The following is a 25,331-nucleotide window of genomic DNA, read 5'->3' as shown; positions in this document are numbered from 1 at the left end:
TAGAGAGGAGCAGGCAGGTTTCCAGGGAGCGCTGGGTGCGCCCGGCCGTGGTTTGTTCCTTATGCTGTCCACGCAGTGGGTAGATTCTGTTGGTATGATCTGTTGCAGACAAAAAGCAAAAACCTGAAAAGAAAATAAACAGGGTAGAAGGAGACTCCCGGGTCCCAGGGAGCCAGGAGCCTGTCAGGGCAATCCTGGGAGTCCCTGAGCCTCACGGGGACCTCTCGCGTCGCCATTCCTCTTCCTCTAACAGCTGAGTCCTCTGGGACCCTTGGAGGAGCCGCATGTGCACTGGCTGTTTCGGGGTGGTCCCTTCCTTAGGCTCCGAGAGGTTTTTGGGAACGGCTGTGAGGACGGAGCGCCTCCCGTCCCATGACAGGCTGTGTGCCTGGAGCCCGGGGTTCTGGGACCTGCCCCTGCTTCCGGCCTCAGAAAAGGAGTAGTTGGGGGAGGACTCGGGACGAGCTGTGGGCTGAGCCTGGACACACACACCACAGGACTTCAGTGTTCTCTGTAAAGCCAGGAGCTGGTCCTGGTTCCCTCCAAGGCCCTTTCTGGGTCCATCTGGACTCAGTGTCTGTGGGGCCAGGCTGAGGGGACTCAGGAAACAGAAGCGGAGGGGGTGACGTGGGGTGGGCCCGGGTCCAGGAGACAGGGCAGCTGTCACTTGGAGTTGTGGGGAGTGGAGGGGTGACGTGGGGTGGGCACGGGTGTCACTCGGAGTGTCGAGAGTGGAGGGGTGACGTGGGGTGGGCCCGGGTGTCACTCAGAGTTGCAGGGGGGTGGGGCGAGTGTTTCCAAGCACAGGATTACTGGGCTGGGTTTTGGAGGACGAATAGGAGTTTGCCTGTGCCTGGAAGTGGGATTAGGGCTGTGGGCTCTGGGGATGGGGACAGCCCGCTGAAAGCCTGGGATGTTCTCATGCTCTGGGCTTGGGGCTGCTTGGGAGCTTGCAGCCGATGGGGGCTCACTGTTGATATGCTGTCTCATCTGTCCCCAGCCTGGGAGTGTTCTTGTGGTTGGGCAGTCTGCGATTCTCAGCTTTCTGGAGTCTCTTCCTGTTCCCACAGAGACTCATGTCTGGAGAGTCGATGTGCTACAGGTGTGGAGGGGCCTGCACCTCTGGGTCAGTGTTTCCTTTCCCTTCCCACTTTCCTTCCTTCCTCAGATATCTGCAGACAGCTGCCCTGGGCCAGCTCCATCAATGCTGGGCTGCTCAGAAGAGCCTGGCAGGGGGCAGGGCCAGGAAGGTGGCAGAGAGCATGTGCTTGGGGGTGTGGGCCTGGCGTGCACTCCAAGCGTATCCCCGCCCTGTGGCTTCCCAGCCTGTCCATTTGTCCTGGCAACAGGTCCATCCCCACCCTGTTAACGGTCACGGGTCACATTCCGTTTTTCTGAGACCCCTCCCTCCTCCTCTCGCAGTGGCTCAGAGGCCCTCAGAGACCGAAAAGGAGCCAGCACTGCCTCAGGAGCAGGCCCTAGGGAGCCAGGATCTGGAAGCCATGGAAGTGGGCCTGGGGAGGCCCGAGTTGGCCACCGCCTCGTGCACCCCAGCCGAGGAGGTGGAGTGAGGTGAGGGCTCCACCATGCCTTCCACCTCTGTATCCCAGGCACCATGCCAGGCACTGCTGCTTCTGCAGGGAGGACTTTGGAGGGCTGCCTGGAGGAAGTGGACTTTGCGGGAGTGGATGAGACAGAGAGGGAGGGCCCTGCCCTTTGCGCTCTGCAGGTTGCGTGCCCTCTCTGAGGTCCTGGGCAGATATTCAGAGAACATGTGCTGGAGGAATGAATGATGGGGCCAGGGTTGGCCCACATTGCCAGCCAGCACCCCGTCCCCCCAGCATCTGCACACAGGTCACCAAGTAACAAAAACAGCTCGTGCTTGCAGTCACCCTGGTGTGTGGGTTCCTCCTTAGGCGCCACGGCACCCATCCTCGGAACAGCCTGTGAACCCTGGCTGAGGGGCAGTGCCCCGCGGAGGCGCCCACTCCAGCTTCTCTGTGAGCCCCTGGAAGAGGCTGCAGGGCTCCTGGATGCTTTTAGTCCTCTGTGCCTGACGGGGAGCACAGGAGCCCTGGAAATACCCACTGGGAAATGTGCTTTGGGGACAGAAAAGGCCCTGGGATGAGGAGGAGCTGAGAGCTGGACTCTTTTTTTTTTTTTAATTTTAATTTTAATTTTTTATTTTTGAGACAGAGTCTCACTCTGTCGCCCTGGCTGGAGTGCAGTGGCGTGATCTTGGCTCAGTGCAACTTCCGCTGCTGGGTTCAAGTGATACTCTTGCCTCAGCCTTCCGAGTAGCTGGGATTACAGGAGCACGCCGCCACGCCCAGCTAATTTTTTGTATTTTAGTAGAGACAGAGTTTCACCTTGTTGCCCAGGCTGGTCTCAAACTCCTGAGCTCAGGCAGTCCGCCCGCCTCAGCTTTCCAAAGTGCTGGGATTATAGGCGTAAGCCACCATGCCCAGCTGCTAATTTTTGTATTTTTAGTAGACACAGCGTTTCACCATGTTGCCCAGGCTGGTCTCGAACTCCTGGGCTCAAGAAATCCACCAGCCTTGGCCTCCCAAGTGCTGGGGTTACAGGCGTGAGCTACCGTGCCTGGCTGAGAGCTGGACTCTTAACTTGCTCTGTGTGGACCATGAAAGTGACTCACAGCCAAGGTGGGCTCTTGGCAGGGATGGAGAGGCACAGGGGGAGAATGCCCCGCTGGCCCTTCCCCGCCGGTTCTTGTCCTTTGCCATTTGTACCCTTCTGTTTCAGTTTTTTTTTTTTTTTGAAAAGGAGTCTCGCCCTGTCACCCAGGCTGGAGAGCAATGTCACAATCTCGGCTCACCGCAACCTCCGCCTCCTGGGTTCAAACGATTCTACTGCCTCAGCCGCCCGAGTAGCTGGGATTACAGGCGTGAGCTACTGTGCCCAGGCATGAGATTACCTGGGATTACAGGCATGTGCCACCACACGTGACTAATTTTGTATTTTTTTAAGTAGAGACAGGGTTTCTGCATGTTGCTCAGGCTGGTCTCGAACTCCCGACCTCAGGTGATCCGCCCGCCTCGACTTTCCAAAGTGCTGGGATTACAGGTGTGAGCCACCACGCCCAGCTAGTTTTTTGTTTGTTTTTGTTTTTTTTTTGAGATGGAGTTTCGTTCTTGTTGCCCAGGCTGGAGTGCGGTGGCGCCATCTCAGCTCACTGCAGACTCCGCCTTCCGGGTTCAAGCAATTCTCCTGCCTCAGCCTCCTGAGTAGCTGAGATTACAGGCACCCCCACACCCGGCTAATTTTTTGTAGTTTTAGTAGGGACGGGGTTTCCCGATGTTGGCCAGGCTGGTCTCAAACTCCTCACCTCAAATCATCCACCTGCCTCGGCCTCGGGCTCCGCTTCCCAAAGTGCTGGGATTAGAGGCGTGAGCTACTGCGCCCAGCCTGTTTCTACGTTGTTTTGAAAGGCAGCGACCTCTGTCCTGGTTACCGTCCCTGCCCCCTAGCCTCGAGCTGTAAGCCTTGGGAGAGCAGCGCGTCCAGTCAAGGCATGTGGGGACGGCCGCCCCATGAGGTGAATAAATGCCCAGGACGCCCCAGAGAGCAGAGCTGGTGGTCCCCGGTCAGGCTGGGACCTTTTTCTTTTTCTCCCCTGGACCCTGCAGTGTGGCTCCACCTGCTGGGCAGTCATGGCACTGTACACTGCACTGTCGAGGTGGGGAGGGCGGTGCCTTGGAGCAGAGGGGAAACTCCGATCTCAGCCCTGGGGGTGGAGGAGGACCCTGGGGGCGGTGGGGTATACCCCAGGTGCCGCTGCTGCAGGCACAGCCCAGCCTCCACAGCAAGCTCTGAGACCTGGGTGGAGTCTGGTGTGGGGGGTGGGGCGGAGTCTGGTGTGGGGGGTGGGGCGGAGTCTGGTGTGGGGGGTGGGGCAGAGCTGGGCCACCTTGGATTTCAGAGAGGGTCTTGGAAGCTGCTGGGTGGTGGAGGTCCAGGCCCCCAGCAGTGGCTGGACTCCTCCTGGAAGCCCTCTCCAGGTGACCCTGTTTCTGCACCGTGTGGGTCTAGGAGCTGTGGGACCTCCTCTGGGTGCAGAGTGCTGGTCCCTTTGCCTCTGAGCAGCGGGTTCCTATCTGTCCAGTGGGCTGTGCATAGAGGGCCCCGGGCGCCCGCATGTCCAGGAATGGGGCTGGAGGATGTCCCGCTGTGAGGGTTGGAGGGGAGGCCCCAGGAGCAGGGACCCCCAGAGTGGATGTATGGCCATTTGTGGGGACCTTATGGTTACTCTGCCGTCCGCAGGAGGTGGACTTAAGGGGTGCTGTCCTCCAGACCCCTCTTCCCAGAGGGTCTGTTACGGGGTGGGTGCTCCCGTGGACACAACCAGCCCCTGCCTTGCGCTTCGTGAGGGTCAGCCCCGTGCGTCCTCTGCCGCTGTGGCTGTTTTGGAAATGTCCTCTCCTGTCTCCACCTTCAAAGCCTCAGGCCGCCCAGATGGCTCCCCTGGGGGCTAGGTTGGGGGTAGTCTTGCTTATCTGTTATGCCGCAGCTTCTGGCTTATCTTTTTTGTCCGGCTAAGCCCCAGGCGGGAGGGACTGTCTGTTTCCTTCTGGGGTCTCTGCCTGGCCTGTTCTGGGCCAGCATGCGGGGCCCACCGCCTGGGCTGTAGGGGCCAGTCCTGCTGATGCCTGGTTGCTGTGAGAGCGCTGCGGGCCTGCTGAACGGTCTCCGGAGCAGGGGCTGGGCCTGCCGGATTCTTTTTTTTTTTTTTTTTTTGAGACAGAGTCTTACTCTGTCGCCCAGGCTGGAGTGCGATGGTGTGATCTTGGCTCACTGCAGTCTCCGCCTCCCGGGTTCAAGTGATTCTCCTGTCCCAGCCTCCCAAGTAGCTGGGACTACAGGCACCTGCCACCATGCCTGGCTAATTTGTGTTTTCTTAGTAGAGATGGGGTTTCACCTTATTGTTCAGGCTGGTCTTGAACTCCTGACCTCAGGTGATCCACCGGTCTCGGCCTCCTAAAGTGCTGGGATTACAGGCGTGAGCCATCGCGTCCAGCCAGCCTGCCGGGTTCTTTAGAGCCACTGAGTCTCCCCATCTGGGTGGGAGGGGCCTGGGGCTCCTTGTGGGGCTGGGAGCTGCTGGCTCTCGCTGGCACTGGGTGTCCTCATCTTTGAAATGGGCTGACTGAGAGAAGACAGGAGCTTGGACGGGTCTCATGAGAGAATGTTCTGGAAGTTCAGGTTGGGGTCTTTGTGCTCCATGATCTTGTCATTTTCGCTGCCTTCCGGTCTCCGTGTGGGGTTGGAGCTCGTGCCAGGTTCTCCGCATTGCTGGGGACAGGACAGCTGTGTGGGTGGATTGAGTGTGGTGGGGCGGGGGCTGTGGGAGCAGAGAGGAGAGTGGACGCCCAGGGTGAGGGGTTTCTGGGCCAAGGAAGGTTTGGGGGCCAGGAGATGGCCTTGGGCAGATAGTGCTGGTCCCACACCCCACACCTAGAACCCTGGGAAGAAACACCATCTTTGTCATCCAGCTCGTCACGGGGCTCCAGGGCACTGGTCTCAGGAGATGCGGTCAGGATGGGTGGTGTAGGGAGTGGGCTCTCCCCCAGGCCAGGGCAAGGCTGGGCTGCGGTGCCCTGGGCTGAGCCCTGGCTGGAGAGTCTGGGGAAGATAGCCAGCCAGGCGTTGTGGCCTCTCAGGACCACTGGGGCTGGGTGGTACCTCCCAGTCCTGACCCTGGGGTGAAGCAGGGAGGAAGGGGCAGCTCCCAGGCCTCTGGAGGTAGGCTTTTCCTTCAGCCAATTCACCATGTTTCCCAGAAACAGATTGATCTGGGCCACATTCTGGAAGGAGCCCCCCTGCTCCTATCCAAATTAATTCCCGGCCGTGGGACGGGGCCTGGACGAGCCCCTCCCAATTCCAGAGTTGGCATTCATTTACGTATGTGTGTGTGTGTGTGTGTATGCATGTATAGCTCTGTCGCCCAGGTTGGAGTGCAGTGGTGCCATCTTGGCTCACTGCAACCTCCACTTCCCAGGTTTGATCTCGGCTCACTGCAACCTCCACTTCACAGGTTCAGGTGATTCTCCTGCCTCAGCTTCCCAAGTAGCTGGGATTACAGGCGCCTGCCACCAGGCCTGGCTAACTTTTTTTTGTATTTTTTAGTAGAGATGGAGTTTCACCATGTTGGCCAGGCTGGTTTCGAACTCCTGACCTCGGTGATCCTCCCGCCTCCGCCTCCCAAAGTGCTAGCATTACAGGTGTGAGCCACCGCGCCTGGCCTGGACTCGGCCTTTAGATGTGACCCCCTGGGTGGGCTCCCAGGGCACCCAGCAGCATGCAGATGCCACTCTGGGGCCTTTCCAGTCCTGACAGGTACCCAGACCCAGCCCTCTGAGGCATGGTGGGACGGGGCGGCCCAGGGAGGCAGTGGTGCGTACCAGCTTCAGGTGACCTTTCAGGGGCTCAACACGCCGTGCCCCCAGTTCTGAGCTGCAGGCAGCCATGGCCGAGCCCCAGACAGCTTCCTGTGTGAAACTTCCAGACCTGGCTGGAGCGCCCAGGCCAGGATGCTGCCTTCCAGCACCAGCGGGTCACAGGCTGCAGGGCAGGGGAGCCCAGTGACCAGAGGGAGGAGAGGCCGTGGTGCAGATCCTGGCCTCAGTCTTCTTGGACCCACCTAGCGTGCCTGCTTTCTTTTTGGTGCAGCCTTTGTAGAGGTGGTAGCAGCCTCCACCCGGGAGTGAAAATGTTGAAAGCTCCTCTGCAGAGTGTGCCCTCCGGCCTCCACGTGCCCCTGCTCTTTCCCATCTGTTGGCTGAAGGCTGGGGCAGGTTTCACAGCCCTTAAAAGACAAGCAGTGCTTTGGGAGGCCGAGGCGAGAAGACCGCTTGAGCTTAGAAGTTTGAGACCAGCCTGGGCAATTACAGCGAGACCCCCGTCTCTACCAAAAAAAGAAAAGAATTAGCTGGATGTGGTGGTGCACGCAGGTGGTCCCAGCTACTTGCGAGGCTGAGGCGGGAGGATCGCTTGAGCCGGGGAGGCAAAGCTTCAGTGAGCTATCATGGTACCACTGCACTCCAGCCTGGGCAATGCCTGTCTCCACAAAACAACAAAACAAGTACTCACACAGGCTTCTAGTTAGAAAGACAAGCTCACGTCCGCCAGATTGGACCCTCATCACCTGTCCCCCGGTCCTGCCCTCTGCTCGGGGGCCTGGCTCCACTCCTGGGAGGCAGGTGCTATTCCTTCCAAGACCTTCCAAAAGCACATTTTGGGGAAATGGTCTCTCCTTTCAGAGTCCACAATGTCCGGAGGTCTGAATTTCCTTCCTTTGGGAAGGGCTTGAGGGTGTCTGCTGGCTGGTGTGTGTATTGCCCATGACTCTTGGCTCCCCTGGGCTGGGTTGATCTTGCAGGCTGTGTCTTAGAGCCCTGGGGTCCAGGGAAAGGAGGTGGAAGCCCCTGAGTGGAGTCCCTTATCCTTAGCCCCTTAGAGATGCGTCAGTCCCCTCTACCCCCGCCTGCCCTCCTGGGGCCCAGTCTCACTGCTGCCCACCCCTGCCTGGGGAGGAGAGCCTTCCTGTTAGGCGGGCTCTTCCTCCTCTCTGCATCCCCGTTAGCTGGAGCCTTGGGAGGGGAGACCAGCGTCTCCCTGACCCGGCCTTGCTCCTCCTCAGTAATTGTGCTCTGTCACCTCCTCCATGAATCTCTGCAGCTCACTGCACAGTGGCCTTGGCCTGGCCCCTCCACGTCACTGGGCAGCCGGGGCTTCCGGGGCTGGGGGAGGGCTGGCACTAGTTGCCCTGTTCACCAGGCGGGTGGCAGGGTGGCAGGGTGGCGTGCTCTGCAGCCGGCTGGGTCAGGGAGGAGCTGGAGCCTCCCCCAGTGAAGTGGGCCAGGAGGGCGCCCTTGAGCTGCTGCTGGCCTCCGCAGCCCTCCCCCTGGGTGGGGGCTGATGCCCCAGCTGGCCGTTTCCCTGCCAGGAGCATCCTCCTGGCCTGGGAGCCGTCCCTCCCCGCGCAGAGGAACTGGCAGCCACAGTTGCTGATCCTAGTTGGGTGCCCTCGCTGACTCCCAGGGTCCTCAGCTGTGAGATGGTGCCATAATGGGCCCCTCTGCGCCTGCTGGGCACATGGGGTGACGTTTCCTGGAAATGCCTTGGCTGTGGCCTGGCACAGGCAAAGAAGAGCTTGTGGCTTCTGTGTGATGTTCCCCTGCCTGCCCGTACCTCGTGGCCCTCCACACAGTCCCGCGGAGTTCTGGGTGGTCCAAAACAGACACACGGATCCTTCCTCCTGTCTAAATGCCACTTAATTTTATTTGTTTTAGAGACAGGATCTTGTTCTTTTGCCCAGGTTGGAATGCGGTGGTGTGATCACAGCTCACTGAAGCCTTGACCTCCTAGGCTCAAGAGATCCTCCCACCTTAGCTTTCCAAGTAGCTGGGACCACAGGCACGCAACCACCACACCCAGCTCATTTTTTGTATTTTTTGTAGAGATGGGGTCTCGCCATGTTGCCTAGGCTGGTCTTGAACTCAAGCAGTCTGCTCATCTTGGCCTTCCAAAGTGCTGGGATTACAGGCGTGAGCCACTGAGCCTGGCGCTAAATGTAATTTTTTTTTTTTTTTTTTTGAGACAGAGTCTTGCTCTGTCGCCAGGCTGGAGTGTAGTGGTGTGATCTCGGCTCACTGCAACCTCTGCCTTCTGGGTTCAAGCGATTCTCCTGCCTCAGCCTCCTGAGTAGCTGGGATTACAGGTGCACACCCCCATGCCTGACTAATTTTGTATTTTTAGTAGAGATGGGGTTTCACTATGTTGGCCAGGATGATCTCGAACTCCTGACCTGGTGATCTGCCTGCCTTGGTCTCCCAAAGTGCTGGGATGACAGGCGTGAGCCACCGTGCCCGGCCCCTAAATGTAATTTTAAAGATGGGCACAACACTGATGTGATTTCAAGGGAAAGGCGGCAGCTGCCCGTGACCAGCCCTCCTCCCACCTCCTCTGCAGCCTCCGGGTCTCGGCCTCCAGCTATCCCTGCAGGGTTCCCGGGAACAGGAGGGGCCTTCTGCCTTCACAGGTACAGGCAGCGGGCAGCTGTTTTCCACTGCACTTTCATCACCGAGTGAGGCTGCATTCGTCCCTGTGGGCCTTAAAGCAGCACACTCTCTCCCAGCGCTGGGCTGAGAAGTCCAAAGTCAGCCTCGCTGGGCTCAAGTCAAGCTGTGGGCAGGGCTGGGCCTCCCGGAGGCTCCAGGGGAGAGTCAGTGCCCGCCTTTCCCAGCATCTGGAGGCACCCGCGTCCCTCGGCTCAGGGCCCTTCCTCCCCTTGAAACCCACAGCGCCGCCTCTTCCAGTCTCTCGGACTCTCGCCCTCCTGCCTCCCTCTTTAAAGGACCCTGTGAGGACACTGGGTCCCCGGATAAGGCAAGATGTCTACCCACCCTCAGGGTCCTTCATTCAAGTCGCACCTGCAGCCTTTGGCTGAGTGAGGTGGACTGGCCAGAGGTCCCAGGGATTAGGATGGGGACTTGCCTGGGGAGGCGTTTGTTCTGCTGGTGGGTGTGTCTCAGAGGAGCAGCTTGGGAAACCAGCCATTTCTTTTTTTCTTTTTCTTTTTCTTTTTTTTTGAGATGGAGTTTTGCTCTTGTTGCCCAGGATAGAGTGTAGTGGCTCAATCTCGGCTCACCGCAACTTCAGCCTCCCAGGTTCAAGCGATTCTCTTGCCTCAGTCTCCCGAGTAGCTGGGATTACAGGCATGGGTCACCACGGCTGGGTAATTTTTTTGTATTTTTAGTAGAGATGGGGTTTCTCCTTGTTGGTCAGGCTGGTCTCGAACTCCTGACCTCAGGTGATCCGCCTGCCTCGGCCTCCCAAAGTGCTGGGATTACAGGTGTGAGCCACTACACCCGGCCGAAACCAGCCATTTCTTTCCTATGCCTGCTGGGGTTTGAGGGAGTGTGGGTGGGGGCCATAGGGGAAGCCTCCAGTTCTGTTGCTATTCTCTGCGCCGCCCACAGTGGGAGGTCTTGTGCCTGCCTCCCCTTGGCTGTGTCCAGCCATTTCTCTGCACGGAGGTCTTAGCACACTGTGGGCGTCGATCTCCAGGTGGGCCAAAGGGCAGGCAGGTTTTGAGTGGAAGAAACACACCTGAGGCCAGACCTTCAGAGAAGCTGCACGTTCAGTCAGAATCAAGGCAGAGCCAAGCGGCGTCTTGGCGTGGGCAGGTTCCCGTGGGGCCGTTGCCTTTTGCTACATGGTGTCACGGCTCCTTAGCAGCCTGTCGGGGACGTGTGTCAGCATTCACGTCCTTCTTGGCAGTCGGCGTTGGGTGCAGCATAAATGAAGGCCAGATTGCATTTGCTGCACCCCGTGGGACTGTGGGCTTGGTGTGGGCCTGGCTGCGCCTTTGTTGGAATCTTTGATCTCGCTGGGTTTCTGGAGCTGCTTTTCAAAGGCGAGAGTGTGCAACATTCCTTGCTCCTCTTCTTCCCCGTAGCAGTGTGACTTGGAGGTCCCTGCAGGGCGCACGCCTTCCCCTTAACCCCAGGTGTCCTGCGTTTAGGCTTCTAGGTCATCTCCTGCATTATTTATTGTTGTGTTTCTGCAGTGAAGGCTGCACCAGACGCATCTGTACCTCTGCCCTGTGCAGTCTGTCTGTGGCACGGGTTCTGAGGATTCTGAGTCTGAAGGTGGTGGTGTTGAAGCTGCATGGGATGGTTGTGAAACTGCTCTGCAAGATCTCGGACCGTCCATGGCCCCCTCAGTGACGGGCAAGGGAGATTTCACCCCATCTAGAGCTCTATTTGCCATCTAAGGGGATATACCATCTACAGGTTCCAGGAATTAGGACGCAGACGTCTTTGGCGCCATTTCCTGCCAACTCCAGAAGATCAGACCTATTGACCTTTAGAGACCTTTAGAGATGTTACGGAATTACATTCAGTGGAACTTTTATTTTTTTAAGAGTTGAGGTCTTGCTTTGTTGCCCAGGCCAGAGTGCAGAGGCACAATCCTGGCTCACTGCAGCCTCAAGCCCCTGGGCTCAAGTGATTCTCCCACTTCAGCCTCCCACATAGCTAGGACCACAGGTGTGCGTCACCATGCTCAGCTTATTTTTAAGTGTTTTTTTAAGAGATGGGATCTCTGTCATCCAGGCTGGGCTTAAACTCCTGAGCTCAAACAGTATCCTCCCGCCTCGGCCTCCCAAAGTGCTGAGATGATCAGCGTGAGCCACTGTGCCTGGCCGTGCTCAGTAGAATTTCTAATGGTCAACTTCTAAGTTTCTGGAGTAAGTATTTGAACTTGGTTTTTATTCCTTCGCTGGAATATTGGGCTCCACTTGTTCGTGTTTTCTTTAGACTCCTTCAGCCTGTCCCCACAGGAGGCTCCTGTGGTTCTGACTTCTGTGCTGATGTTGGTGGCATTGAGGTTGTGAGGGTCTGCTAGAATATGTCCTGGAACCATGGAGATAACATACGAGTCACATGTTCCCAGCTGCCCCCCAGGAAGACAGTTCAGCCGTGTGCTTTAAGCCAGGCACAGCAGCTTGGGCTATAGTCCCAGCTATCTTGGAGGCTGAGGTGGGAGGATTGCTTGAGTCTAGGAGTTCAAAGCCAGCCTGGCCGACATGTGGAGACCCCACCCCTACGAATTTTTTTTTTTTTTGAGACGGGGTTTCACTCTTGTCCCCCAGGCTGGAGTGCAGTGGCGTGATCTCCGCTCACCGAAACCTCTGCCTCCCAGGTTCAAGCGATTCTCCTGCCTCAGCCTCCTGAGTAGCTGGGATTACAGGTGTGTGCCACCACGCCCGGCTAATTTTGTATTTTTAGTAGAGACGGGGTTCCTCCATGTTGGTCTGGCTGGTCTCGAACTCCCAACCTCAGGTGATCCACCCGCCTTGGCCTCCCAAAATGTTGGGATTACAGGCATGAGCCACCGCGCCCAGCTACAAAAAATTTTAAAATTAAAAAATTTATTTAAAGTAGGCCAGGTGCAGTGGATCACTTGAGGTCAGGAGTTCGAGACTGGCCAACATGGTGAAACCCCATCTCTACTAAAAATACAAAAATTAGCTGGGTGTGATGACGCATGCCTGTAATCCCAGCTACTTGGGAGGCTGAGGCAGGAGGGTTGCTTGAACTTGGGAGATAGAGGCTGCGGTGAGTCAAGATCACACCACTACACTCCAGCTTGGGCGGCAGAGGGACTGTCTCAAAAAAAAAAAAAAAATCTTCCTGTGGATTTTGCAGGGTGACCCATCAACTGGGCATGTCCCCATCCCCCTGGTCCTGCTCAGCCAGGCCCCTTCTGTGACCTCCATTTCTGCAGGACAGGTACAGTGCAGTGAATGTTCGTATAGGCAGGAAAGCCTGTGGGACAGACCCCTGAGCTCACCCCCGCCGGGCACACGGCACGTGGCTGCCACACTGCAGCCACACCACAGCCACACCACAGCCACACCGCAGCCACACCACCGCAGGCACACCACAGCCACACCGCTGGCACACCACAGCCACACCGCAGCCACACCACCGCAGGCACACCACAGCCACACCGCTGGCACACTGCTGGCTGAGTGGGGCCGTGTTGGCTGAGGAAGGGCTCTCCTGTGTCCACCGTCAGGCTGTGGTTGTCGGCCCAGCCCAGTCCTGCCTCAGCCCAGCACCCTGAATGCCGGGAGCTCCACACCCGCCTGCCCCGGGGAGTTCCAGCCTGTCGAGTGTCCACCCTGCCATGGTCATTGTGCGCATTCCATGAGCCGTGTGAGGGAGCCTCCAGGACCCAGGGAGCTGTGTGTCACGCAGCCCAGGCCCGTCCAGCGCCGATTGGTCAGGGCAAGGCGGGGCCCGGCACAGGGCCTGAGATGGCACCATGGCCTGTACCCAGCTGGGCACCCCAGAGCCTTGGCGGGCGCCAGTGCGTGGTGGGTTTCGGAGGCGGGTCTCTTCCCTTCCCTGCAGTTTGAGGCCGGGGCCACCCCCACGCTGCGGGCTCCTCTCTGGCAGACTGGTCACAGCTGTGCTCTCTGTTCCCTTCAGGGCTGGGTTATGACCCCTACAACCCCGAGCTGCCCAAGCCCCCCACGCAGAGGGAGAATGGCACCCTGGGTCTGGGGGAGGAGCCGCGCCCTGATGTGCTGGAGTTGGAGCTGGTCAACCAGGCCATCGAGGCCGTGCGCAGTGAGGTGGAGCTGGAGCAGCGGCGCTACCGGGAGCTGCTGGAGACGGCCCGTGAGCACCGCTCAGCCGAGGCCCCCGCCCTGGCGCCCCGCGGCCCGAACGCCAGCCCCACTGTGGGCCTGGACGAGGATGCCTTCCCACTGGCCTTCGACTACAGCCCCGGCAGCCATGGCCTGTTAAGCCCTGATGCCGGCTACCAGCCCACCCCACTGGCCACCCCTGCCGAGCCAGGCAGCAAGTACTCGCTGGCGTCCCTGGACAGGGGTCAGGGCAGAGGCGGAGGGGGTGGCGGTGCCCTGGAATACGTCCCCAAGGCTGTGAGCCAGCCCCGGCGGCACAGCCGTCCCGTTCACAGTGGCAAGTACGTGGTGGACAACTCGAGGCCACCCACAGACCTGGAGTATGACCCTCTCTCCAACTACTCGGCCCGGCACCTCAGCAGGGCCAGCTCCCGGGATGAACGGGCCACCAAGCGGCCCCGGGGCTCCCGCGGCAGCGAGCCCTACACACCTGCTCCCAAGAAGCTCTGTGACCCCTTTGGCAGTTGCGATGCAAGGTTCTCAGACTCAGAAGATGAGGCCGCCACGGTCCCAGGTAACGAGCCCACCACGGCCAGCACCCCCAAGGCCAGGGCCGACCCTGAGAACAAGGCCACCGGGCAGCCACCCTCCAAAGAAGGCCTGGAGGCCGAGGGGGGCGGCCTGCGGGAGACCAAGGAGACGGCCGTGCAGTGCGATGTGGGGGACCTCCAGCCGCCCCCAGCCAAGCCCGCCTCCCCAGCCCAGGTCCAGTCCTCACAGGATGGGGGCTGTCCCAAGGAGGGAAAACCCAAGAAGAAAAAAAGCGGGGCCCCACCTGCCCCCAGCTGCAAAGACGGGGCCCAGAGGAAGGACAAGACCAAGGACAAGGGCCGAGGGCGGCCTGCAGAGAAGCCCTGTGTGGACAAGAAGGGCCCGCAGGCCAGCAGCCCCCGGCGCAAGGCAGAGCGGCCGGAAGGGACCAAGAAGAAGCCATCTTCGGCCACTCCTGTGGCCAGCTCAGGGAAAGGGAGGCCTGACCGGCCAGCGCGGCGGCCAAGCCCCACAAGCGGGGACTCCCGACCAGCGGCTGGCAGAGGCCCACCCCGCCCCCTCCAGCTCCCCGACAGGAAGAGCACCAAGGCCCCTTCGGGGAAGCTGGTGGAGCGGAAAGCCCGCTCACTAGACGAGGGCGCCTCCCAGGACGCCCCCAAGCTGAAAAAGCGGGCCCTGAGCCACGCCGACCTCTTTGGGGACGAGAGTGAGGACGAGGCCGCAGGGCCAGGGGTGCCGAGCGTGTGGCCCTCTGCCCTCCCCAGCCTCAGCTCGGACTCAGACTCTGACTCAGACTCCAGCCTGGGCTTCCCGGAGGCGCAGGGGCCGTCCAAGCGGCTCAAGGCCTCCCCGCCCCCCTCCCCCGCCCCATCCTCCTCCTCCTCGTCCTCCTCCAGCGCGGGGGCGGATGTGGACTACTCGGCCCTGGAGAAGGAGGTGGACTTTGACTCCGACCCCATGGAGGAGTGCCTGCGGATCTTCAACGAGTCCACCAGCGTCAAGATGGAGGACAGAGGCCGGCTGGCCCGGCAGGTGAGGGCGCGGGTGCTCGGGCTGGGCTCAGGGGCGGAGGCAGAGCCGAGGGCCTGGTGAGGGACGTTCTGTCTGGAGTGGTTTCCAGTTGGCTCGGAGGCATGGGGTGGAGGCAGCTCCTCAGTGCTGGCCCCTGAGCCCGTTGAAATCTCAGGAGCTCAGGAGCTCTTGAGCGCCCGGGCGGCCCTGTTGCCCCTGTTGCCCCTCACCCACCCAGGGGTCACTGGCCGATGGCCACCAGCCAGGCTCCTGGGGCCACGTGCACACGGTCTGTTACCACTGACTGGCAGGGGGATATTGGCCCACCCTTCTAGCCCCTCTCCCCTCTCCTCCCCTTTCCTCCCTTCCCTGTCTCTTCTCCCCTCCTCCCTTCCCCCAATCTCTGTCTCTTCTCTTCCAGCTCCTCTGTCTCCTCCTCTCCTTGCCCGCTCCTCATCCCCTCCTGCCCCTCTCTCCTCCCCTCCCTCCTCCCTACCCCCAGCGTGGGGAGCTCTTGCTCTCCTGGGCCAGCCCTGGACCCCTGGGTCTCCTGGCCCCGTGTCCCCACATTGGCCACCAGGGGGCGCTCACTCCACACAGACTGAGCCCAAGTGCTCAGCCCGCAGCAGCTGGTGCGGCCCCAGGTGGTCTCGGTTTCCCAGTGTGCTTTCATTCTGCAGCCCTGGGGTCTCCAAGCCGGGGCCCTGGGTGCACAGGAGAGGTAGCCTTGGGCATCTGCAGAACGTGTGCCACCTGCCCACCCCCCCACCCCCCCGACTGCACCCACACAAAGCCCAGGGACTGTTGGCCCTGAGCCCTCAGCTGCTGTGCCTGGGGGCTGGACTGTTCCATTCCCCACTTGCCAGGGGCAGTTTGAGGTTGGGGTGTGTTGGTGTTGGCAGCGAAGGTGGACCCGTGCTGATGGACGGGCATGTGTCTTAGCCCCCCAAGGAAGAGAAGAGCGAGGAGAAGGGGCTTTCGGGTCTGACCACTCTGTTCCCCGGGCAGAAGAGAAGGATCTCCCACCTTTCCAAGCAAGGCCAGGAGGTAAGGTCCGCAGAGGCCAGGCCAGCAGGAGCTTTTTTTTTTTTTTTTTTTAAAGACGAGGTTGGCCTGGCTTGGTGGCTCCCGCCTGTAATCCCAGAACTTTGGGAGGCCGAGGCGGGTGGATCACCTGAGGTCAGGAGTTCGAAAACAGCCTGGCCAGCATGGCAAAACCCCGTCTGTACTGAAAATACAAAAATTAGCTGGGCGTGGTAGCGGGTGCTTGTAATAGCTACTAGGGAGGCTGAGGCAGGAGAATCGCTTGAACTCAGGAGGTAGAGTTTACAATGAGCCAAGATTGGTCCACTGCACTCCAGCCTGGGTGACAGAGCAAGACACTGTCTCAAAAAAAAATAATAATAATAATTAAAAAAAGGGGGGTCTTGCTTTGTCACCCAGGCTGGTCTTCCAACTCTTGACCTCAAGTGATCCTCCTGCCTCGGCCTCCCAGTGTTGGGATTATAGGCGTGAGCCACTGCACCCAGCTTCATCCCTCTGTTTGTTTGTTTGTTTGTGTTTTGTTTTTTCTTTTTTTTTTTTTTTTGAGACGGAGTCTCGCTGTGTTACCCAGGCTGGAGTGCAGTGGCACGATCGCCGCTCACTGCAACCTCCGCCTCCCAGGCTTAAGTGATTTTCCTGCCTCAGCCTCCTGAGTACCTGGGATTACAGGTGCCCACCACCACACCAGGCTAATTTTTGTATCTATAGTAGAGACGGGGTCTCACCATGTTGGCCAGGCTGGTCTCGTGATCCGCCTACCTCGGCCTCCCAAAATGCTGGGATTACAGACGTGAGCCACTGCGCCCAGAGGTGGGCAGATCACGAGTTCAGGAGTTCGAGACCAGCCTGGCCAACATGGTGAAACCCCGTCTCTATTAAAGATACAAAAAATTAGCCGGGCACGGTGGCACGCACCTGTAATCCCAGCTACTCGGGAGGCTGAGGCAGGAGAATTGCTTGAACCCGGGAGGCGGAGGATTCAGTGAGCCAAGATCATGCCATTGCGCTCCAGCCTGGGCGACAAGGCAAGACTCTGTCTCAAAAAAGTAGATGAATAAATAAAATAAAATGAGTTATCCATTCATACATTTCTGATTTCTTTGGGACATTGTTCCTGTAAATTTGTGATGCTTTTTGTAAAGCATCAGTGATTTCCCCATTCGTTCTTCCACCCAAGTTTTGCCATAAATTTGATGCTTAACATTTGCTTCAATTTTAGCAGAACTCCTGTTGCTTTGACTGGGGCTCTGTTGTAACTGATGTCTTTTTTTTAGTGCCTTAAACTCCGTCTGGTTCAGACATGTTATGACAAGTTAGTATCAGTTTATTTCGGGGCAGAAAACTTGAAAGCCATGCAAGTTTCGTCACAACACACGTTTTCCATGAGCTTTTTGAAGACACCTTATCTTTGACGCTGCCCGAGTCCCAGAGAGAACTGGCCCCTGCCCCTTCCTGTTAGATTGCCCGCGGTGCTGGGGCGGGGGCCAGAGCAGGGACAGCAGCCCCAGGGTGACCTCCCGCAGAGTGCGGCAGACTGTCTGCTGCGCGATGTGCGGCCTGGGCTTGGGCCAGTTGTCCAGCTCTGAGCCCCGGTGTCCTCTGTAGCCCGGAGACAGTAGTGCTTGTCAGGCCCCTGTGCAGACGTGGCGAGGTAGTGCGAGAAAAGCAGAGAGCCTGGCTCCGGGGTCAGCAGCCAGGAGAGTCCCAGTTGCTCCAGTCCCAGAGCCTCCCCAGAGGAGGGGCTTTGAGGAAGATTAGGCGTAGTGGGATTGGATTGGAGTGCCAGTCTAATCGGGGTAGTCCCGCCCACCCATGCCTTATCAGGGCTGAGGACACAGCCTGGGCACTGGGAGACACTGGGAGTGGGGAAGCTACATGGCACTGAGGACCACTGCCCCGTGCTGCTTCCCCCCAGTGTGCCCAGCAGCTCAGAAGGCAGCCAGAGAGGTGGTGCCTCCGGCCCCCGAGCTCCAGCCACCCTCTCCCAAGCCTGCCCGGGGCCGCCTGCTCCAGGTGCCCCCACTGTGCTGCCAGGCCTTAGCATTTGTGGTGATGCAGGCGGAGCCCCCGAGGAGGACTCCCGCGGTGCCCCCGGCCCGGCCCCCGACGGCGCAGGAGGTGTGCTACCTGCGGGCCCAGCAGGCGCAGAGGGCATCGGCGAGCTTGCTGCAGGCCCCCGCCAGGCTGGCGGAGAAGTCGCCCTCTGTCCACATTTCCGCCCCTGGCGAGAAGAGGAGGATTGCCCACATTCCCAACCCCCGCCTGGCTGCAGGTGAGTCCTGGCCCAGGAGGCCTGTGCCAGGGGGCCGTGGGCGTGTGGGCAGGAGAGGTGGCACCCCGAGGTCTCTGAGCTCACCTGAACCACATGGTGCTTGCTCATGGGGTGACCTTGGGCCCCCTCCTTGGAGCCCTCAGCCTGCCTGTCTGTGAAATGGGGACTGTTGAGGGGTGCAAGAGGCCTGGCCCAGCACCTTCCTTCCTTGACCCAGCTCTGGGGTTACTAGGAGTCCAACAGCCTGCTGGGGACTGGGCTGAACCAGGGCCTGAGCCTGTGGTTCCAGGGAATGGGGAGCCATGTCGGGGTGCCTGGCATTGGGTGGGGAGCAGGCTCCTGCAGGTGTGGCTTTCTGCCTGGCGTGAGTGGGGGGCGTGGCCTCTGATGGAAAAGAGCACTGTCTTCCCAGGAGTGGGGCTGTATTTCCTTTACTCCGAGGGGCACTTCCCCCCCAGCAGAGTCTTGTAGAAAGTCGGGCCAGGCCTCAGTGGTGGGTGGACAGGACTCTTCATGGGGGGTTGTCCTGTCTCTTGCATCTTCACATCAGTGGTGTCTGTAGAGCGAGAAAGTGTCCCTGGAGGCAGGTCACAGGTGAGGGTCCCCCAGAAAGCTCCTAAAAAATGCAGGTTCTGGTCTGGAGGCTGGGAAAGGTCTGTGTGTCTGGCAAGCTCCCTGGGAGGGCATGGCTGCTGTCCGAGGACCACCCTGAGCAGCCTGCTGGTTTGGAGCCCCTGCCTCCCTGGCGCTGGCCGGAGAGCCTTAGGGCCAGCCCTGGTGATTCCCCTACAGATCCCACGGATCCCACGGCCCTCCTGTGCTGGACCTGGACTGAGGCCCTCCTTGGGGAGAGCTCTCCAGGCCACTCTGACCTCCCCTCCCCAGAGCCCCTCACGGCTGAGACCTTAGCCCCAGGGAGGGGAAATCTTTGAGTTGGGCCTATCCCAGGACCCCACACACTTCCCGTCTGTGTCTCCGCGCCGCGGTTGTCCTGTTGCTGATCCATGGTGGGTGCTGAGCTGTCGCAGTGCCCTCAGGGCCCGCTGCCTGAAGGGAGTCTGGCGTCCCAAGTGCTGGCAGTGCTGCAGGGCGGGCTCATCTGGCTTGGAGGACTCCTGTGGCTTCCTGTGCTCGCCCCTAGCGTGCGGCCGAGGGAGCCTAGAGGGTCTCTGACCATTCCTGAAGAGCAAACCCTCCACTGCAAGAGGCGCATGCCAGCCTGGCGGGCAGCCTGCTTCCTTCCTGGGCGGCCCGCGGTAGCATGAGCAGACTCAGCCTGCCTCCCTTGCACCTTCCGGGGCCAGATGGCATTTCGAGGGATGTCGCTCTGAGACTAGGGCCAGATGTCCCCGCCCACAGCTCCCCTTCCTGGGTCGGTGCCGAGCCCCTAGTCCAGAAGTCCCCCTGCCACACAGACATACATGCCCAGGTTGCAGCTGCCCGCTTGGCCAGCCGTCCGAAACAGCCCCTGCAGGCCTGGCCTCCTCCCTCTGGTTTGTGACTTCATCAAAGGCTGAGGCAGAACACAGAGGCCGCCGGGCAGGGCAAAGCCACTGGTCACAATGAGCAGGTGGGGGCACCTGAGACCCTCCGGTCCTCTGTCCGGGAGCCAGGGCCTTTCCCTCAGACATCGATGCCTTGGGCTTGGGGTCAGAACACGTGGCAGAGGCCTGGACCACCCCACCGGTGACGTGGCCTGAGCGGCCTCCGCAGCCTGATCTGTGTCCTCTGCCTCGATGGACTTGCCTGAAGGCAGCTAGAGCCTGATGTCATTGCGCAGCCCCAGCCCCTCACCCCGGCCCAGCCCCCTGCACGCGGAGATGCATGTGCTGCTGGCGCTGAGCGGCCGCGGCTGCCTGGTGCTCCGCCATGTGGTGATGGGCAGCCACTCGCCCTGTGCCCACACCCCCTGTGCCCCGCCAGCCCCCACAGGTGCCAAGAGGACCCTTGCGGCCAGCGGCAGCCAGCCCTCCAACGGCCCCGAGCTGGGCGGCCAGCAGCTGAAAACACGCACATTGTCGGGGATGGCGTCTAAGACTACCACCACCATCACCCCTAAGCGAATCGCCCACAGTCCATCCTTACAGGTAGCCCCTCCCATCTCAGCCAGGACCACCCCCCCCAAGACCACGCCCTGAGGCCCGGCCTCATGGTGGCCCAGCCCCTCCCGGCCACGTGGGACCTGCAGAGGGCCAGCCTCGCCCCTACCCTGCGGGCCTTCCTGCTCCACACCGCAGTACAGCCTTCACCTTCCCTCCCCATGCCCTGGTGGTTTTTGTTTTTTGTTTTTGTTATTTTTTTTTTTGAGACGGAGTCTTGCTTTCTCTCCCAGGCTGGAGTGCAGTGGCGCGATCTCGGCTCACTGAAAGCTCTGCCTCCTGGGTTCACGCCATTCTCCGGCCTCAGCCTCCTGAGTAGCTGGGACTACAGGCGCCCACCACCACGCCTGGCTGTTTTTGTATTTTTAGTAGAGACGGGGTTTCACTGTGTTAGCCAGGATGATCTCGATCTTCTGACCTCGTGATCCACCCGCCTCGGCCTCCCAAAGTGCTGGGATTACAGGCGTGAGCCACCGCGCCCGACCGCTCTGGTGGTTTTTTTTTGTTTTGTCTTGTTTTGTTTTTTTGGTTTGTTGGTGTTTTTTTTTTTTTCTTTAGAGACAGGGTCTCTGTTGCCCAGGCTAGAGTGCAGGGGCGCAATCATGGCTCACTGCAGCCTCGATCTCCTGGGCTCAAGCGATCCTTCCACCTCAGCCTCCTGAGGAGCTGGGACCACAAGCCGGTGTCATCACACCCCAACTAATAATTTTGTTTTTTATTTTGTAGAGACAGGGTTTTGCCACGTTGTCCAGGATGATCTTGAACTCTTGGCCTCAAGTGATCCTCCTGCCTCAGCCTCCCAAAGTGCTGGGATTACAGGCGTGAGCCACCACGCCTGGCCTTGTTTTGTTTTTAATTAATAGACTTTATGTTTTTTGAGCAACTTTAGGTTTCTAGGAAAATTGAGCAGAAAGTACAGCAAGTTCCTGTGTGCCCCCATGGCCTCAGTTTCCCACGCCCTTAGTTCCCCTGCCCTCAGTTTCCCCTGCCGCTCCTGTCTTGCCTTGGCGTGTCTGTCCCTACTGGAGCCAGGCTGATCTGTCCCAGCGCACCTCACTGTTGCCTCCAGCCAAGGGCACGGCCTCATCGCGTCTGCGTTCCCCACTGGAGGCCTTGTGGAGGCCCTCACCCACGGCTGCTTTTGCCTTCCCTCTAGAGTTTAAAGAAACCCATTATCCCCAAAGAGTTTGGGGGCAAAGTCCCCACTGTCATCCGCCAGCGCTATCTCAACCTGTTCATCGAGGAGTGTCTCAAGTTCTGTACCTCCAACCAGGAGGCCATAGAGAAGGTGAGGTCCTGGAGTTCCTATCTGGCCGGCCGGGTGGGGACTAGGGGTCCAGGGTGGTACCCAGACATCCCCCGGCCTCTCAGCCGCAGCTGCGACCCGGAGCTGCCTGGGAGAGATGCAAGTCCCCGACCCCATGGCGACCCCATGGTGACCCCACCGCTGGGGCTCCCCGGCACCAGGCAGACATGGCCTCAGCTGGGCACCGCGTGTCCCCCAGGCACTGAATGAGGAGAAGGTGGCCTATGATCGCAGCCCCAGCAAGAACATCTACCTGAATGTGGCCGTGAACACCCTCAAGAAGCTCAGGGGCCTGGCCCCCAGCGCCATGCCCGGCCTCAGCAGTGAGTCCCGGCGGGCGGGGCCTCAGCAGTGAGTCCTGGCGGGTGGGCGGGGGAGGTTCGGGGTTGCTCTTGGGGTGGCAGCTGGGCTGGGACCCTCGCTGGGACCTTCACAGCCCTGAGCTCAGCCACAGTCTCACACAAAAGGAAAGCGCGGGTGCTGTGGGGGGGTTGCCTGCTGCCTGGTTCCCAGGCTTCTGTGTAGGACGGGCCTAGCCCTGGGGTCCTCGCTGTCAGCCGCCTTCCTCTGCTGAGTCGGGTCTCCGAGCCGAGCCGAGCCGAGGGGCCGCCTGCTAATGGAGCCGCGGCAGCCTCTTCAAAGCAGGAGGCCCAGGGCTGGGCGAGCTCCATGCATTAAGCTCTGGGGAGGAAGAAAGCAGAGACCTGGGCGTTTCATTGCAGCCTCTCCAGGCTGCATTAAGCTATCATCGGCCCCCGCCCCCATCCCCGCCTCTATTAGCACTTGGAGGGGCCCTGGGTTGGCGTCGCAGGCTGGGTGGCCCGTGAAGGCTCAAAGCCCTCGAAAGCCATTAGATCCCCCATGCTGTTCTCCCGGCCCTTCCCACTTCGCTTGAGGGGAGGGGACGAAGACTTTGGGTGTGGGGCCTCCGTGCAGCTCTGGGGCCTGCAGAGCTGGTGGCTGCCCTGTGTCCCCGGCCCACCGCATGTCTGCCTCTCCTGTTCCAGTCAGGCTGAAACCCGGGGTCAGTGGGGCGCTGTCCCAGAAAGGGGGAGTTGAGGCAGAGGTCTGAGGAGGGCAGGGTGAGTGGGAGAGCAGGCGGGGCGGGGGTCTCAGCCAGCTAGTTCACACCCTCCTCTCCTCCCTCCCTTCCTTCCAGAAACCAGTGGCCGCAGGGTTGTGTCCCACGAGGTGGTGTTGGGGGGCAGGTTGGCCGCCAAGACCAGCTTCTCGCTCAGCCGTCCAAGCAGCCCCCGGGTGGAGGACCTGAAAGGTAAGGCCCTGCCCCTGCTCTGCCACATGGTGCTTTGTGGGCCCCTGCCGGCCCAGCCGCCTTTCCCAGTGGTGTCCACCGCCCCGCGGGCCGTCCCAGGCAGGGGCTGACCACCGTGCCTTGTCCACAGGGGCTGCCCTGTACAGCCGCCTCAGGGAGTACCTGCTCACTCAGGACCAGCTCAAGGAGAACGGCTACCCCTTCCCGCACCCAGAGCGGCCCGGGGGCGCAATCATCTTCACAGCTGAGGAGAAGAGGCCCAAGGACTGTGAGTCGATGGCCTGCAACGGCCTAGGAGGGCAGGTGCGGGACGTGGGCAAGGCCGGGCATGCGGGCCCCAGCGTGAGCCTCAGCTTCCACCCGGGTCCCCACCCACAGCTTCCTGCAGGACCTGCTGCCGCTGTGGCACCGAGTACCTCGTGTCCTCTTCAGGCCGCTGCGTCCGGGATGAGGAGTGTTACTACCACTGGGGACGGCTGCGCCGGAACCGGGGTAAGGCCTTACCCGGGTCCTCCCCCTTCCCACCCATGGCCCCCGGAACCTGGGCCCTCCCTTGATGCCCCCAGAACCGGGGTAAGGCCTTACCCAGGCCCTCCATCCCACCCAAGGTCCCTGGGCTGCACCGTCCCTGGCAGAGCCGGGGCTAGCCCTTGGCCTCATTTTCTCTCCACCTGTTCTTTATGCAAAAGTAAGACAAGAACTTTCTCATGACAACGTTCAAATGCCACCACCTGAAAGGCCCTGTGTCTCTGCCTTCCTGTGCCCTTGGTCCATGGAAATGTGGAGGCTGCTGGCCCCAGGAGTGGAGGGGCTTGTCCCACCCTTGGCCTGGTGGTTCTATTCAATCCCCCAGGCAACCACGCAGCCACGCTCAGGGCACATGGCCAGCCTTGCACAGCCCTGCGGCAGCCCCTAAAGCCATCGCCTCAGGGGTACGTGGAGGGTCCTGCCCGAGGCAGTGCTGCCCAAGAGGCCTCTGCACAGTGCGCTGGTCTCCCTGGATCCAGGCCTGGGCGTCCTGGCTGTCACACTATTGCCGGGGCCTGGTCTGCTTCCAGCTCCGCCAAGAGGCTGAGGCCTCCTGTCCTCAGTCCTCACTCCCTAGTAGGGCTCGGTAGATGCAGGTGGTCAGTGCCCCGGGGGCTGTGGAGTGGGCCTGGCCGGGCCCTGACTGTGTGTCTGTGTCCCCTGCAGTGGCTGGAGGCTGGGAGACCCAGTACATGTGCTGCTCAGCTGCCGCCGGCTCTGTCGGCTGCCAGGTCGCAAAGGTGAGCCCTGGCGTCCCGGTCCCCTCTGCCTGTTCTCAACAGACTTCTGCCTCCCCGTCGTTGGTGTGGGGTCTCGGGACACAGCACAGTCCTGGGCTCAGGGTCTGGGCCCCCGGGCAGCTTTTCTTGTGTTACCCAGAGAACGTAGCATCCGTAGGCCCCAGGCCCTGTCCCTGGCCGCTTCCCATCCTGGGAAGCCGTCCTCCCTGTGTCTTCTTGGCAAGCCCCCTTCCCCACCTGCTCACCAGGGTCCCAACCAGTGAACGGGCGTGATGGATGGATAGGACGGTCCCGAAGGGCTCAGAGATGTGCTGCTTCCACCCCCACCCCCACTGCACCCCGAAGCTGCCCTCACCTGCCTTCTCCACCCCCAGCAACATGTGCAGGATGGCCGGAAGGAGCGCCTTGAGGGCTTCGTGAAGACCTTTGAGAAAGAGCTCTCAGGAGACACCCACCCGGGGATCTACGCCCTGGATTGCGAGATGGTGAGGCCGTTCTCTGCCCAGCCTCAGGTTTAGGATGGGGGAGGACCTGGCCTGGTGCGGCTGCCCTATATGGCCCCATCTGGGCCTGGGTCACCGGCCAGCGCTCAGGGTTTCTCTCGCAGCACCGGTGCCTGTGGCTCCTGCCCTGGACCAACACCCCATACTTCCCAGCAGAGCCAAGTGCACCGGGCACTGGGCCCTGGCTCTGCCTGTGAATGGGAGGCAGGAGGGCTTTGGGAAAGGGGGTTGCTGAGGTCACACCCCACTCGGCCTCTCCTAGAAGTCCCACAGTCTCTGGCTGCTTCCTCTGCCTGGAGGGGCTCTGGAGACCCAAAGAGGGGCAGGGGAGGGGAGGGAGGGAGGCCGGTGCCTGGTGCACATCTGAGGCGCATCCCTCGCCCGCAGTCCTACACCACATATGGCCTGGAGCTGACGCGCGTCACGGTGGTCGACACGGACGTGCATGTGGTTTATGACACCTTCGTGAAGCCCGACAACGAGATCGTGGACTACAACACCAGGTGTGGCCAGTGCCCTCCGCGAGCCGGGAGCCCTCCCCGCCGCCTCTCCCCAGGGACCCACCCTCCCCACCCCACCAGCCAGTGCTTCCAGGCTGAGCCCAGGTGCCCCTCCTGCCCGTTCCCCCAGGTTTTCGGGGGTGACGGAGGCTGACCTTGCCGACACAAGCGTCACGCTGCGTGACGTCCAGGCCGTTCTGCTGAGCATGTTCAGCGCTGACACCATCCTCATCGGACACAGCCTGGAGAGCGACCTCCTGGCCCTGAAGGTGCCCTGCCAGCCCGGGTCCCGCGCGGTTCTCCAGCAGGACCTGCGCAGGCCC

General features: G+C 60.5%; 1 protein-coding gene across 2 annotated transcripts in view; it reads left to right on the top strand.

Annotated features, from left to right (window-relative positions):
* REXO1 (RNA exonuclease 1 homolog) overlaps window positions 1-25,331 on the top strand; it is a 33,506-nt gene that overhangs the window by 7,040 nt on the left and 1,135 nt on the right. Inside the window, exons 2-14 of one of the 2 annotated variants that reach the window (XM_054465428.2) lie at window positions 13,020-14,764; window positions 15,686-15,790; window positions 17,846-18,059; window positions 19,983-20,146; window positions 21,315-21,446; window positions 21,664-21,787; window positions 22,624-22,737; window positions 22,868-23,005; window positions 23,116-23,229; window positions 23,932-24,005; window positions 24,380-24,490; window positions 24,896-25,011; window positions 25,139-25,277. In XM_054465428.2, coding sequence (XP_054321403.1) covers window positions 13,020-14,764; window positions 15,686-15,790; window positions 17,846-18,059; window positions 19,983-20,146; window positions 21,315-21,446; window positions 21,664-21,787; window positions 22,624-22,737; window positions 22,868-23,005; window positions 23,116-23,229; window positions 23,932-24,005; window positions 24,380-24,490; window positions 24,896-25,011; window positions 25,139-25,277 — 3,290 coding nt within the window. Of the gene's footprint in view, window positions 1-13,019; window positions 14,765-15,685; window positions 15,791-17,845; window positions 18,060-19,982; window positions 20,147-21,314; window positions 21,447-21,663; window positions 21,788-22,623; window positions 22,738-22,867; window positions 23,006-23,115; window positions 23,230-23,931; window positions 24,006-24,253; window positions 24,491-24,895; window positions 25,012-25,138; window positions 25,278-25,331 lie in introns of those variants that run through there. The other variant, XM_054465429.2, reaches the window with a different exon arrangement.

Source organism: Pongo pygmaeus, chromosome 20 (genome assembly GCF_028885625.2).
Source record: "Pongo pygmaeus isolate AG05252 chromosome 20, NHGRI_mPonPyg2-v2.0_pri, whole genome shotgun sequence".
Classification (NCBI taxonomy): Eukaryota; Metazoa; Chordata; class Mammalia; order Primates; family Hominidae; genus Pongo; species Pongo pygmaeus.
Note: the sequence above shows the minus strand (reverse complement) of the source record. Positions and strands in the feature narration are given on the sequence as shown.